At 41.4% G+C, this 16218-nt stretch overlaps 1 protein-coding gene and 1 pseudogene across 10 annotated transcripts in view; one reads left to right on the top strand and one right to left on the bottom strand.

Annotated features, from left to right (window-relative positions):
- Positions 1-16218, bottom strand: part of LOC140849100 (DNA ligase 3-like) — an 854661-nt pseudogene that overhangs the window by 713208 nt on the left and 125235 nt on the right.
- The window catches only part of LOC140849101 (DNA repair protein RAD51 homolog 3), a 76209-nt gene that overhangs the window by 2133 nt on the left and 57858 nt on the right, over positions 1-16218 (top strand). For all 10 annotated transcript variants that reach the window (XR_012130661.1, XM_073235366.1, XM_073235367.1 and 7 more), the window contains exons 2-4: positions 261-519; positions 1113-1279; positions 3347-3480. Coding sequence is in view for 9 of the 10 variants with exons in the window: in XM_073235366.1 (XP_073091467.1) it covers positions 261-519; positions 1113-1279; positions 3347-3480 (560 nt within the window). In the remaining variant the exon portion in view is untranslated. The remainder of the gene's footprint in view (positions 1-260; positions 520-1112; positions 1280-3346; positions 3481-16218) is intronic.

Here is a 16218-nt window from a genome sequence, read left to right as displayed (position 1 = left end):
CCTGGAATGCTTTAGAAGTTTAGGTTTCTGATGTAATAAAACTTGTAAGTATGTAAAGACTAAGAAAACAGAGATAAATGCCTTTTTTTACTTGAAAGATTAAACAGGTAATGGAATGTTACATTTTTATGTTTCTCTGCTCTTGGCATCAGTCTTGTTACCTCAAAAATAAAATTAATGAAGACAACCCAATAGCATGTTAGACTGTTTTAAATCTCTAAAACCAGGGTTTTTCCCCTTTTTTCTTATTGTACCCTCAGAAGTTGGTATATCTAAAGAGGAAGCCTTAGAGACACTGCAAATAATAAGAAGAGAATGTGTCACAAAGAAACCAAGATATGCTGGTTCGGCTGAGTCAGGCAAGAAGTGTACAGCACTGGAACTTCTTGAGCAGGAGCATACCCAGAGCTTCATAATTACCTTCTGTTCAGCACTAGATAATATTCTTGGGGGTGGAGTACCCTTAACCAAAACAACAGAAATTTGTGGTGTACCAGGTGTTGGAAAGACACAACTATGGTAAAATAAAATGTTCCCCAGATGGGTGGGCTTAATAAAACTTTATGTAAGAGAGTATTGTGCTGTGGGTCTATAGTCAGGAAGCCAAAAAAGGCATTTTGTGTGCTCTTGATCCTGTATGTGTGTGAAGTGAATTTAGCTTTTGTGTTACTTCAGTTCCCCATCCTGATAAACTGATACAGTTATTTTGATATTAACAAATGTTTCTCTTCCAATATTGTAATGTGGTCATATGGGAAATACAGGCAGTTTTCTACTCTATTATATAATTAATTCCTGAGAATATATTTGAAAGTCAAGTGTTTGAAATTAGATTTTCATTTAATAAGAAAGGGTTCTATTTGCAGAGGCCTAAAACACTAAGAAATCCCTTCTCATGGCTTTATAGGCACACCTTCCCCCTAATCCCAGCATCAGTTGATTGAAATATTTATTTGGAGCCAGAGAGGGTCAGCCATCTCTGTTGCCTTGGGAAGTGTATTTGCATTTAATGGTACCTAGTGGGTGGTTACCTGAAGTTTGAAGACTACTGCCGTCGATGATCGATGATCATGGTAAAATAATTTGGTCATTTGACTTCTTTCTCTTGACAGTATGCAGTTGGCTGTAGATGTGCAGATACCAGAATGTTTTGGAGGAGTGGAAGGTGAAGCAGTTTTTATTGATACAGAGGGAAGTTTTATGGTTGACAGAGTGGTAGATCTTGCTACTGCCTGCATTCAGCACCTTCAGCTTATAGCAGGAACACATATGGGAGAGGGTAAGTTAGCAAGTGATCCTCTTTTTCTGTATAATAAAAGTAATTTGCATTCGTCCTCATCTGTAGCCTCAGCGAGAGACCATTTGGAACGTGAAGCTTAATGACTAGGCAGTGTACTGCTGTTGAACTGTCGTACCTCTCTTTACAAAGCATAAAATGTCACAACATACTCTGGCCTTTTCTTCCCCATTTATGGCTCTCATTGCATTTTTTAAAATCTTTTTGGATAAATTGTATTTGATTAAAATTAATAACTTCTGCTCTGTGAAAGACTCTGTTAAGACAATGAAAAGACAATCCATAGACCGCAGAAAATATTTACAAAATCTGTCTGATATTGTACTTGTATGCAAAATATGCAAAGAAACCTTAAAATCCATCAATGAATCAACAAACAGCCCAATTAAAAAATGGACAAAAGACCTGAATGACTCTCATCAAAGATATTCATCACATACATGGGAAAAATACATATGAAAGGATGTTTAATATCACTTGTCTTTAGAAAATGCAAATTAAAACAAAAATAAGGTATCACTCCACATTTCTTCCCTACCACCCCCACACACTTTTTTTAAAATTAAGGTATCATAGATACACAATCTTATGAAAGTTTCACATGAGCAGTATTACTGTGGCCCTCATTTCTTATTGCAAAAGCTCTGGGGCAAAACAGTGTACATAATTCAGTGTGAGACTTCACATTATCATGCTCTGGCCTGACAAGTGTAAACTAATGTTGCTGGACACCTTAATATAAAGAAATGTTGTCTTGGTGCATTCAGTGTATTCAGCATTCGGTTTATATTGACTTGCATTAGTATGCATTCCTTGGGGAATATATTTGCATTTATAAAACATTTCCAAAAAACAGAAGTAGCTTTGGAAAAACCATGCCTGGAAATGTTTGGAACATTAAGCTGATTGACCTTATGAGACCCTGAGTATGTCATTGACCGTATGACCATGTTCATTGTATTGTTAAAGTGTTTGGGAAATTTTTTTGCACTTGTTAAGTTGAAAATAAAATGTTTAATTAAAAAAATTTTTTAAGATAGTATTCACGTTCTTGCTCTTTCAATTATTTAGAGAAATGAATGGCTTCTAGTTTGAGTGTTTGCTTTGTTTTATATTATTTTATTTTTTGGATGTGCGGTCCTTATCCTCTTTAGAAGTTTGTAAAAACAACACTTCTCGTAGGATGTCTGTATTCCCTTTAAGTGTAATCAGCTGAACAGTTTTATTTTCATGGAAGTAGTACGTGTCCTTTTTAACTAATGATCAGTATATCTACTGAAAGTCTTTCAAGTCACCCATGTCACAATGTGTATTTGTAATAGTGTCTCAAAATCTAACTGTAAATATTGTAGGTGTAGCATTTGGATATGAAGTTTTTAATGATTGGTGTGTGACTAAGCTGTTATTTTTTGCTTAAAGTAAACATTTAAATGTATATTTGTGGTAGGCATTGCTATAATTTCTTGGTTTTTTCCTTAATGTTAATAAACCTTAAGTACATTTTAAAGTGCAATAATTTATAACTGGCTTCCATCTGAAATATATGCAAACTGGTTATTTTTAAAAATGCAGTCTAAGGAGGGAATTTTATTTTATTGTTTCTAGTTAAGCATCAAATTTACTGTAGCATTAGTATAATGGAAAATTAGTATAAGCGGAAAAATGTTCAAAAGAAGCTTCTTTTGAACTCTTTTTCTTTTAACTCTTAATTTGTAGGTCTGTGAAAAAAGCAAGAGAAATTCCATTATGTTACATCTATTCAGTGGAGGCCAATAACAAGAAATGGGAAAAGGAAGGCATGAAAACTCTACCTGTTTATGCATACAATTTCTAGATAGTCTAGTATGTGAGGATATGGTGGAGATGGTGAAAATAAGAGGTTAGGAATTACGAAATAATAGTTTATAATTTGAGGCAATATTATCATTCCATTGAAGTGAAGTTTTCTTATTCGCATTGAAGTATTTTGTTATTCAGTGGTATTATTTTCCTATAATCGTTAGTGTATCAAAACAGGTAAAACTAAGACCATTTTGTTATTTATTTCAGAGCACCCCAAAGCTTTGGAGGATTTCAGTCTTGAAAATATTCTTTCTCATATTTACTATTTTCGTTGTCATGACTACATAGAGCTACTGGCACAAGTTTATCTCCTTCCAGACTTCCTTTCAGAACACTCAAAGGTATGGCTCAGACTCCTGAACTATAACTAATCAAGGATTTTTGGAGGTGTTTGATTAGCATGAAAAATATGTAAATAGTACATTGGCATGAACCAATTCAGTAATCTCTTCCTTTCTTTCCTAGCACTGTTTGTTGAAAAGACTATTCTTTCCCCATTGAATGGACTTGGTGTCCTTGTTGAACATTAGTTAACCGTAGAAGTGTGGGTTAATTTCTGGGCTCTGTTCTATTGATGTATGTGTCTCTTTTTATGCTAGTATCACATTGTTTTGATTACTGTGCTTGATAGTATGCTTTGAAATTGAGACATCTTGAGTTCTCAATTTTGTCAAGGTTGTTGTGGTTATTCACTGGCCTCTCAATTGCATTATGAATTTGATGGATTTGTCTGTTTCTGCAAAATGTGGTTGGAATTTTGAGAGAAATTATGGTGAATCTGTAGATTATAACAATATTGAGTCTTGTAATCCATGAATATAGCGTATCTTCCTACAGGTAGCCTCCTTTTATGGCACTTCAAAAATAATCGTGTGTTTTACAAATTGAACATTTGTGGCAGCCCTCTGTCCAGCAAGTTGGTTGGTGCCATTTTTCCAACAGCATTTTCTGATTTCATTTCTATGTATCGCTTTTTGATAATTTTTGCAATATTTAAAACTTTTTCATTATTATTATATTTGAATTGCTGAAATCTCATGATAAAACCTCAAAGGGTGAGGAGTTGCTTCTTACAGATGAGCAAAGAGTGTTTTCTTGAGATGGAATCTACTACTCTTGGAGAAGATGCGGTGAAGATTGTTGAAATAGCAAAAAACTATTTAGAATATTATATAAACATACATGATAAAGCAATGGCAAGTTTTAGGAGGATTGATTCCAATTTTGAAGTAAGTTCTGTGGGTGAAAGGTGATCAAACGGCATCTTATGCTACAGAGAAGTTGTTCATGAAGGGAAGAGTACATCAACGCAGCACACCTCATTGCTGTCTTACTTATTGCCACAGCCATCCCAGCCTTTTGCCATCACCACCCTGATCAGTCAGCAGCCATCAATACTGAGGCAAAGCCCTGCACCAGCAAAAAGATTACAGCTTGTTGAAAATGGCTTGCACTCAGGTGATGTTTAACATTTTTTAGTAGTAAAGTGTATTTTTTTATTAAAGTATCGATATGCAATCTTATGAAGGTTGCATAAGAACAACATTGTGGTTTCAACAGTCACCCATATTATCAAGTCCTCACACCCGCATTGCAGTCACTGTCAGTGTAGTAAGATGCTATAGAGTCACAGCTTGACTTCTCTGTGATGTACCTATATTGTGATTGCTAATTATACTGCCCCTTAATCCCCATCGCCCTCCCCAACCCTTTCCCTTTGGTAACTCTAGTCCTTTCTTGGAGCCTGTGAGTCTGCTGCTCTTTTGTTCCTTCAGTGTGCTTTTACATCATGTTTTTTTGAATTCTGTTTCCTAATATTTTTTGAGGATTTTTGCATCTATGTTCATCAAGGATATTGGTCTGTAGTTTTCTTTTTTTGTGGTGTCTTTGCCTGGTTTTCATATTTGAGTGATGCTGATGCTGGTCTCATAGAATGAGTTTGTAAGTATTCCCTCCTCTTCTACCTTTGGAAAACTTTAAGGAGAATGAGCTCTTCTTCAAATGTTTGATAAAATTCAGCCATGAAGCCATCTGGCCAGGTATGTTCTTAGGCAGTTTTTTGATTACCAGTTCAATTTCATTGCTGGTAACTGGTTTGTTCAGATTATCTGTTTCTTCCTGGGTCAGTCTTGGAAGGTTGTATTTTTCTAGAAAGTTGTCCCATTTCTTCTAGGTTATCCAATTTGTTGGCATAATTTTTCATAGTATTCTCTCATATTTCTTTGTATTTCTATGGTGTCCGTAGTAATTGTTTTCCTTTCTCATTTCTGATTCTGTTTATGTGTGTAGACTCTCTTTTTTCCTGATTAAGTCTGGCTAGGGGTTTATTTACTTTGTTTATTTTCTCAAAGAACCAGCTCCTGGTTTCACTGAGTCTTTCTATTATTTTATTCTTCTCAATTTTATTTATTTCTGCTCTGATCTTTAATATGTTTCTCCTACTGACTTTGGGCTTCATTTGCTCTTCTTTTTCTAGTTTCATTAATTGTGAGTTTAGACTGCTCATTTGGGGTTTGCTCTTCTTTCTTGAGGTAAGCCTGTATTGCTATATGCTTTCCTCCTAGAACTGCCTTCGCTACTTCCCACAGGTTTTTGGGCTGACTTGTCATTTGTCTCCATATATTGCTTTATCTCTGTTTTGATTTGGTCATTGATCCATTGATCATTTAGGAGCATGTTATTAAGCCTCCATGTGTTTGTGGGCTTTTTTGTTTTCTTTGCATAATCTATTTCCCATTTCATACCTTGTGGTCTGAGAATCTAGTTGGCACAATTTCAATCTTTTTTAATTTACTGAGGCTCTTTTTGTGGCCTCATATGTGATCTATTCTGGAAAATGTTCCATGTGCATTTGAGAAGAGTGTGTATTGTGGGGCTTTGGGGTGGGGTCTTCTGTAGATTCTGTTAGATCTATCTCTTCAGTGCTTCTGTCTCCTTACTTATTTTTTGTCTGGTTGATCTGTCTTTTGGTGTGAGTGGTGTGTTGAAGTCTCCTAAGATGAGTGCGTTGCATTCTATTTCCCCCTTTAATTCTGTTAGTATTTGTTTCACATATGCTTGTGCTCTTATAATGGTACATAGATATTTATAATGGTTATATCCTCTTGTTTGACTGACCCCTTTATCATTATGTAATGTCCTTCTTTGGCTCTTGTTATTTTCTTTGTTTTGAAATCTATTTGGTCTGATATAAGTACTGTTACTCCTGCTCTTTTCTCCCTATTATTTGCATGAAATATCTTTTTCCATCCCTTCACTTTTAGTCTGTGTATGTCTTTGGGTTCAAAGTGAGCTTCTTGTAGGCAGCACATAGATGGGTCTTGTTTTTTATACATTCTGTAACTCTGTGTCTTTTGATTGGTGCATTCAGTCCATTTACATTTAGGGTGATCATCTACAGATGTGTACTTATTGCCATTGTAGGCTTTAGATTTGTGATTACCAAAGGTTCAAGGGCAGCTTCCTTACCTTCTAACAGTCTGTCTTAACTCACTGATTTTGCTATTTCAAACACAGTGTAAAGGTTCTTTTTTTATTGTTTTTCTCCCCTTCCTCCTCCACCCTTTACATGCTAGGTGTCATATTCTGTACTCTTTTGTATCCCTTTGTGTTTGTACCAAATTCCTTGACTAACTTTGTGAATAGTTGGTTTAATTTTGTATTTGCTTAGTTATTAATTAGTGTACTTCATTTACTGTGGTTTATTTTGTCTGGTGACAGCTATTTAGCCTTATGAGCACTTCCATCTAGAGCAGTCCATCTAAGATGCACTGTAGAGAGAGTTTGTGAGTGGTGAATTCCTTCAACTTTTGCTTATCTGGAGATTGTTTAATCCCTGCTTCAAATGTAAGTGATAATCTTTCCAGGTAGAATATTCCTGATTGGAGGCCCTTCCGTTTCATTGCATTAAAGATATCATGCCACTCCCTTCTGGCCTGTAAGGTTTCTGCTGATAGCCTGATGGCGTTTCCTTTATAAGTGATCTTTTCTCTGTCTCTGGCTGCTTTCAATACTCTCTCCTTGTCCTTGATCTTTGCCATTATAATTATTCTATGTCTTGATGTTGTCTTCCTAGTGTTCCTTGTGATAGGAGATCTCTGTACTTCTATGACGTGAGTGCCTATTTCCTTCCCAGATTGGGGAAGTTTTCAACAATTATTTCCACAAAAGAATTTTTCTTTCCATTATCTCCCTCTTCTCCTTCTGGTATCCCTATAATACAAATACTTTTTTGTATTCTTCTTCTCTAATTTCTGTTTCATTTACCGTCTCCTCTACCTCACCTAATCTACTTTTAAATCCTTCCATTGTATGTTTCATATCAAATACTGTATTTTTAAATATTTCTCTCTCTTTGTTGAAGTCCTCACTGAGATTTGACTATTTTTCTGTATGTCCATGAGCTTGTTTATGACTTTTATTTTGAAATCTTCATCAAGAGCATTGGTGATTTCAGTTTCAGTAACTCCTCTATCTGGCGTTTTGTTCTTGTAATATTGTTTGGACCAAATGCCTTTGCTGCTTCATTTTTTTAGTGTTTTCAGTGGATTAATAACTTTGTGTAGATGGCATACAGTAGTGCTCTACTCTCTGGCACTGCCATGCACCTGCAGCAGTGGTGGGGGTCACAGGCTAGCTGAACCGGCACATACAGGGAGAAAAGAGCTTGGCCTGGAGGGTTTCCTGCCTTCCCGCCTGCAACGCCTGCCTCCACTGCCAGGTCCAGCGTGCCAAGTGGACAGGGAGCATCTTAGGTGCTGTGCTCCTATAGCTACCATGGACAGGGACACACAGCCTGCCAGGGGGAAAGAGCCGCAGGCTGTATACCAAAGTGGTGGGTCTTGGGGTGGTGTTGCCAGCCAGGGGGATGTAGCATCTGAAGCTCCTGAGAGTTCCCAACCTGCTGTGCTGAGTGTGCCAGGATTGTTTTGTCCGCCTGCATTTTCTCCTGAGCAGAGAGCTGTGTTAATCTTGGCCCCTTTAGTACCCCTCTCTCTGCTGGATAGTCCTTCAACCTGCCCTTCTTTCTTTTATCCCAGGGTTGCCAGTAGTGTGTAACTCTTCTCCACAAGCAGCTGGAATCTCAGTTTGTCTGAGTATGCTGCTCATCATTGCTTTGCATCCCCAGTAATCTCCAGAGCACCATGTGATGTGGGTTTATGCTCCCAGAGCAGATCTCCAGGACTGGGTGTTAGGTGATCCTGGACTTCTACTCCCTCCCCGCTGTTTCTCTTCCTTTGGCCTGTGGGCTGGTGTGGAGGGAGGGCTTGGGTCCTGCCTGATCATGGTTTTGCCACTTAACGTTTTTAATGAGGTATTCTCTTTTCCCCAAACGTACACAGTCTGTTCTACATTCTTCAGGTCACTTTTTCAGGATTCATTATATTTGCTGTATTTTCATGTTTTATATGATTTTGGAAGGAGGTTTCTGCCTCAATTTTCATGCTACCATCTCCCTACCCCCCCGCCCCCACCCCCCCTACTCCAGAATACAATTGATTTTTATAAGTAGATCTTGTATACCTTAACTTTGCTGAATTTGTTTACTAATTTTTTAGTTGTTTACTTGTGAATTCCTTAGGATTTCTTGTACATAAGATTGTGTTATTCTTGAATAATGACTTTATATCTTACTTTGAAGTTTGGATGCCTACTTTTTCTTCCTTTTTAGCCTAATTGCTTTGGCTGGAACTTCTAGTATGCTGTTGAACAACATTGATAAAAGCAGGCATCCTTGTCTTGTTCCTGATCTTAGGGGGAAATTTTTCACTCTATCACCATTAACTACAGTTGATTCTCTTTATTTGCAGATTCTTTAACTGTGAATTTACCTACTTGCTAAAATTTATTTGTAATCCCCAAATCAGTAATCACAGTGTTTTCACAGTCATTTGTGAATGTATTAGGGAGCACAGGCAGCATAAATAAAAATACCACAGCGGGGCGGAGCCAAGACGGTGGCATGAGTAGAGCAGCGGAAATCTCCTCCACAGAACATATATATTTTTGAAAATACAACAAATACAACTATTCTGAAAAGAGAGACCAGAAGATACAGGACAACAGCCAGACTACATCTACAACTGCGAGAACCCAGTGCCTCGCGAAGGGGGTAAGGCACAAGCTGCGGCCCGGTGAGCGCCCCTCACCCCAGCTCCCAGCGGGAGGAGAGGAGTTGGAGCGGGATCCCAGGACTGCTAAACACCCAGCCCTAGCCATCTGCACCGGAGCACAGACACACAGTGCGTGGGGTGCTGGATACTAGAGGAAACGGGGCAGTAAAATCTGTGAGCGGGTCCCCACAGCCGGTGTCCCTGGGACAAAGAAAAGCGAGTGCCCTTTGAAAGTCTTAAAGGGACAGGGACCCCATAGCTGGACAGGGGCATCCCGGGACAATCAGCCCAGCAGCTGGGAACCCGGGGAACTCCAGGCGCCCTAACCCCCCTGGGTGGGCAGTGCAGCTCCGAGGCCCCTCACGGAGATAAACAGCCTCCCACCCGTTCCTGCTCCGATGTGACCTCGCCATAGAGGAGCCCACAGCAACTGCACGCAGAGCTTCCTTCACAGTGGCCGGGCAAGAATCAGAGACCCCATCTGCACGCAGCTGCCCAGCACAAGCTGCTAGAGGTCGCTGTTCTCCGAGGAGAGGAAGGCCACAAACTAGCAAGAGGGCACGTTCTCCCAGCTGACACGTGCCAACTACCCACAACTCTATCGCCATGAAAAGGCAGAAGAATTTGATACAGACCAGGTTAACCCAGACAGTCTCCCCTGAAAAGGAATCTGGGGTGATAGACCTAACCAATCTTCCTGAAAAAGAATTTAAAAGTAAGGTCATAACCATGCTGATGGACTCGCAGAGAAATATGCAAGAGCTAAGGAGGGAGAATACAAAAATAACACAATCTCTGGAAGGATTTAAAAGCAGAATGGATGAGATGCAAGAGGCCATTGATGGATTAGAAACCAGAGAACAGGAACACATAGAAGCTGACGCAGAGAGAGATAAAAGGACCTCCAGAATTGAAACAACATTAAGAGAACTGTGTGACCAATCCAAAAGGAGCAATATCTGCACTATAGTGGTACCAGAAGAAGAAGAGAGAGGAAAAGGGATAGAAAGTGTATTTGAAGAAATAATTGCTGAAAACTTCCCCAAACTGGGGGAGGAAATAGTCGCTCAGACTATAGAAATACACAGAATCCCCAACAGAAGGGACCCAAAGAGGACAACACCAAGACATATAATAATTAAAACGGCAGAGCTCAAGGACAAGGGCAGAATTTTAAAGGCAGCTAGAGAGAAGAAAAAGGTCACCTACAAAGGAAAATCCATCAGGGTATCATCAGACTTCTCAACAGAAACCTTACAGGCCAGAAGAGAATGGCATGATATATTTAATGCAATGAAACAGAAGGGCCTTGAACCAAGAATACTATGTCCAGCACGATTATCATTTAAATATGAAGGAGGGATTAAACAATTCTCAGGCAAGCAAAAGTTGAGGGAATTTGCCTCCCACAAACTACCCCTACAGGGTATGTTAGAGGGACTGCTCTAGCTGGGAGCACTCGTAAGACTAAATAGATGTCACCAGAGAAAATAAAATCACAGCAAAGAAAGCAGACCAACCAAATACTAACTAAAGGCAAAAAATAAAATCAACTACCCACAAAAGCAGTCAAAGAAAACACAAAACAGCACAGAATAAAACACCCAACATATAAAGAATGGAGGAGGAGGAATAAGAAGGGAGAGAAATGAAGAATCATCAGACAGTGTTTATAATAGCTCAATAACCGAGTTAAGTTAGACAGGAAGATATTAAAGAAGCTAACCTTGAACCTTTGGTAACCACAGATCTAAAGCCTGCGATGGCAATAAGTACATATCTTTCAATAATTACCCTAAATGTAAATGGACTGAATGCACCAATCAAAAGACACAGAGTAATAGAATGGATAAAAAAGCAAGACCCATCCATATGCTGCCTACAAGAGACTAACCTCAAACCCAAAGACATGCACAGACTAAAAGTCAAGGGATGGAAAAAGAGATTTCATGCAAACAACAAGGAGAAAAAAGCAGGTGTTGGCAGGTGTTGCAGTACTAGTATCAGACAAAGTAGACTTCAAAACAAAGAAAGTAACTATCGCGTCCCGCCATCTAGGGCGACGGCAGGAGAACGATCACCGAAGGCCTGGTTTGTTAGGAATCTTTATTATGGGCGTCCGAGCATCCATCTAGCGAAAGGCAAAAGCAAAAAACAACAACAACAACCACTTCCTCCAGGGCAGCAGCTTATATAGCATATCCCAACCAATCAGCTGACTGATCACGCACCAGGTTCAGTCTTATTGGAAGCATGTGAAAAGCATGCTACGAGCACGAGCACGGGAATGGGGACAAGCCAATCATGGAGACTTCCTTATGCGCTGAGCTGTAGGGCCAGGAAGGGTGGTGTCTAGGAAGCAGGCGCCATCTTTAGGGCATTGTCCAGCTAGAGTGGGGCTCAGCCTCGGTCGTAGGCCGGGCCCCCACATCTCCCCCTTTATTGTTTTATAACTAAAGGGCTGTCGGGATCATGCCTGTCTTAGGTCGTCTGGAGTCTGCGGCATTCTTACCCGTCCTCAGGCAACAGACAGCTTAGGTCTGCGCCCTGTCTTAGGTTGATATGCGCAGCTCCCGATCTTACCCGTCCTTGACTACTGATCCAGCATATTAAGCCATACTCTAGGGGAGATGCCTTCCTCTAGCGCTGCCATGGCCGGCAACAGGACCTTCCGTTCTCCCCGTTGCTGTTTTTGTATCAGACTTTCCTCCCAAGCAGGAGGAGGCCCACAATTAGCAATATTCCTATGACACCTACACCTGACCAGGCTTTGGTGGCGTTTAACACAGCTTCAGCTATTTGAGCTACGGAGAGCATCTCTACCTTCTTGGAGCTAACATTCAAAATTTCTAACCGTAGCTGAGTGGTGAGCTCGTCAAGCTTGCCTAACTTTCTGGACAAGTTGGCAGCTTTAGAATAATTATGAAAAGGAATACCAGTAATACACCCCCGTATAAGAATGGATGCAGCCCACAGACAAAACCTCCCCCAAGAGGTCCAATTGTTCTTGAAGAAGGTTCATGCATTGGTTGACCAAGGCCATCCCATTCTTAAAATGGCCGTTGATGACGTTCTGCGTTGTCATTGCCGAGGCAGTGGCCTGGAACAGACCATTCAACGTCTCTGCCGTAGGAATGGTGATAGTCAGCGTGGCGGTGGCTGCAGCTGCAGCTCAGCTCCGCCGTCGCCTGCTGTAGGATCCACGGCAGGAGCAGAAGCAGTGCGATCATCTTGTACCTCCGCTCCGGGGTTTTCCACTCTGCATATCAGACGTTCAGGCACCCAAACGGGGTTCTGCTGGTCCTGTGGAAAAACACAAACCGAGCCTCGGGTCCAGATTATCACTGGGTCCGGGCCTTTCCATGTTCCTTCCAACACATCCTTCCACAAAACTTTAGGCATGTGTTTTGGATTGGATTGTTGGCCGTGCCGCTCTGCTGCACTGCGGCCATTTTTGTCCAGTGTTAAAAAGTTTAAAATGAATAATATGATGTTTAATTTGTCTCTGGGGGATCTAAAGTCTTCTCCTATTCCCCCTTTTTGTTTATATAAGGCATTCTTGAGGGTGAGGTGGGTGTGTTCCACCATACCCTGACCCTGAGGGTTGTCTCTAGCTCCCTGCTGCTCTCATGACACAAAAGGATGTCATCCATATAATGATAGATGCCTTAGGCAGGGCCATGGGCAGTGGCAAACCCAGTTGTATTGAGCCCATAAGCACCATCTGCTTATTTACAGCCCTAAGGTCATGTAAAAGCCTCCACTTCAGACAAAGGAATGGGCTTTTCTCGACCCGACAAGTTCTTCCCAAGTCCACCTGTCCCGGGGTAGCCCTGTCTTTTCAGCAAATGACCCATTTGTTTGCAGTAGAAACAGGCTCCAGGAGGGGTTGACCTGCCATGAGCATCTCTCAATCCCCGAGTTATGGCTGCAGCCATAACCTGTCCTTGCACCACGCTGTCATTAATGTCCCTACAAACCTTAATATAAGTACTCAGATCTTTGTTCTTCCAGGGTCTTATGGCCTCCCTACACCATTTGTTGGCCTGTTCATAGGCCAGCTGCTTCACAAGGGGCATAGCAGTATCAACATCACCAAATATGCGACCGGCTGTTTGCATCAGTCTGGCTAGAAAGTCTGCATATGGCTCATTAGATCCTTGTAACACCTTTGACAGCTGACCCTGTAGGTCACCTGTGCCTTGCAGCGTCTTCCAGGCCCTCACTGCTGCTGCGGCTATTTGCATATATACTGCTGGGGGGAATCCTACCTGATTCTTTTGACCCAAATATGGACCCATGCCCATCAACATGTCTATGTTCCATTGATGATTACCTGCTGCGGCATTACGCCGAGCCGTGTCCTGTGAAAATTCTTGCCAGGCTGTCTTAAATGTCAGGTACTGACCTCCACAGAGGGCTGCTCTTGCTACATTGGCCCAATCATCCGGCGTCAGATTAAGAGAAGCTACTGACTCCACTAAAGAAACAGTGAAAGCTGCCTGGGGGCCATACGTTGTGGATGCTTCGTTCAGACTTTTAATGACCTTGAAATCTAGGGCTTGATGATACCTCTGTTGTGTATTAGGGTCTTCAAATACAGGGAAAGCGGCACTTCCTTGTTCTCTCAGCCACTCCCTCCACCCCCATCTTTCTAGTCCGGAGGAAGAAGCGGGGGCTGACGGCACCATTTTCAAGGACGGTTTCAGGGTTGTTGAGAGGGGAGTGTCCTCCGACTCCTCTTCCTCTTTCTGTTGCCTTAGCGGCGTTAGGGAGGGATAACTGCGGGGGATAGGGCGTTCCTTCCTCCGGGCAATTCTAAGTCTCCTTATATGCTTTTCTAATTCCTCCCCCGATAGCTCCCCTTCCTCATCTGTAGATCCTCCTCACTCGGACCCCCTCTCTGAGGTCCTAGCGGAGGATCTTTCCTCCTGGACATCTTCCAGGACTTCCCCCCCCTCTCCATTAGCCCCTAGGAGTGCCCGGAGTGGTTCTTCCACCTGCATAACCCATAGTGCGGAGGAAAGGAGGTTGACTCTATTCTAAGTTGAGGCTACGTGCGCCCGCGCTCGTACCCCTGAATTGAGTCTCCTTACAGCCTGAGAGACCTCGCTAACTGGTTTTCGTCGCTTCCCGCGAACTTTAGTCTACGTCGCTTTACCTGCAAACTTTCCACAGCGCTCTTATTCTTTCGTGAGGAAACGCAGAAACATATACAGACTAAGACAGAACAAGACAAGGAACACAAAGGCTAAACACACACACCACAATTGCTTGCATTTGCACGACCTGATGTTGCTTTCACTTTGTCCCTGACCATACTCACCACTCTCCAAAATGTCAGTCACTCATGTAACTCTTCCAAAGGGTGTCCACTTGGATCGCCGCAGGGTGAGAAGTTCCACTCCGTCCTCGGATGCCAGGTTTTCGTCCTGGGTTTCGGCACCAGCTATCGCGTCCCGCCATCTAGGGCGACGGCAGGAGAACGATCACCGAAGGCCTGGTTCGTGAGGAATCTTTATTATGGGCGTCCGAGCATCCGTCTAGCGAAAGGCAAAAGCAAAAACAACAACAACCACTTCCTCCAGGGCAGCAGCTTATATAGCATATCCGAACCAATCAGCTGACTGATCACACACCAGGTTCAGTCTTATTTGAAGCATGTGAAAAGCATGCTATGAGCACGAGCACGGAAATGGGGACAAGGCAATCATGGAGACTTCCTTATGCGCTGAGCTGTAGGGCCAGGAAGGGTGGTGTCTAGGAAGCAGGCGCCATCTTTAGGGCGTTGTCCAGCTAGAGTGGGGCTCAGCCTCGGCTGTAGGCCGGGCCCCCACAAGTAACAAGAGATAAAGATGGACATTACAATGATAAGGGGGTCAGTCCAAAAAGAGGATATAACCATTATAAATATATATGCAACCAACACAGGTGAACCAGCATATGTGAAACAAAGTATACTAACAGAATTAAAGGAGGAAATAGAATGCAATGCACTCATTTTAGGAGACTTCAACACACCACTCACTCCAAAGGACAGATCCACCAGACAGGAAATAAGTAAGGACACGGAGCCACTGAACAACACACTAGAACAGATGTACCTAATAGACATATATAGAACTCTGCATCCAAAAGCAACAGGATACACATTCTTCTCAAGTGCACATGGAACATTCTCCAGAATAGACCACATACTGGGCCACAAAAAGAGCCTCAGTAAATTCAAAAAGATTGAAATTCTACCAACCAACTTTTCAGACCCCAGAGGTATAAAACTAGAAATAAATTGTACAAAGAAAGCAAAAAGACTCACAAACACATGGAGGCTTAACAACATGCTCCTAAATAATCAGTGGATCAATGACGAAATTAAAATAGAGATCAAGCAATATATGGAAACAAATAACAACACACAGCCCAACCTTCTGTGGGAAACAGCGAAAGCAGTCTTAAGAGGAAAGTATATAGCAATCCAGGCATATTTAAAGAAGGAAGAACAATCCCAAATGTATAGTCTAACATCACAATTATGTGAATTGGAAAAAGAAGAACAAATGAGGTCTAAAGTCAGCAGAAGGAGGGACATAATAAAGATCAGAGAAGAAATAAATAATATTGAGAAGAATAAAACAATAGAAAAAAAAATCAATGAAACCAAGAGCTGGTTCTTTGAGAAAATAAACAAAATAGATAAGCCTCTAGCCAGACTGATTAAGAGAAAAAGAGAATGAACACACATCAACAGAATCAGAATCGAGAAAGGAAAAATCATGACGGACCCCACAGAAATACAAAGAATTATTAGAGAATACTATGAAAACCTATATGCAAACAAGCTGGAAAACCTAGAAGAAATGGACAACTTCCTAGAAAAATACAACCTTCCAAAACTGACCAAGGAAGAAACAGAAAATCTAAGCAGACCCATTACCAGCAACAAAATTGAAGCGGTTATCAAAAAAC

The sequence above is a fragment of the Manis javanica genome, chromosome 4 (genome assembly GCF_040802235.1).
Source record: "Manis javanica isolate MJ-LG chromosome 4, MJ_LKY, whole genome shotgun sequence".
NCBI lineage: Eukaryota > Metazoa > Chordata > Mammalia > Pholidota > Manidae > Manis > Manis javanica.
Note: the sequence above shows the minus strand (reverse complement) of the source record. Positions and strands in the feature narration are given on the sequence as shown.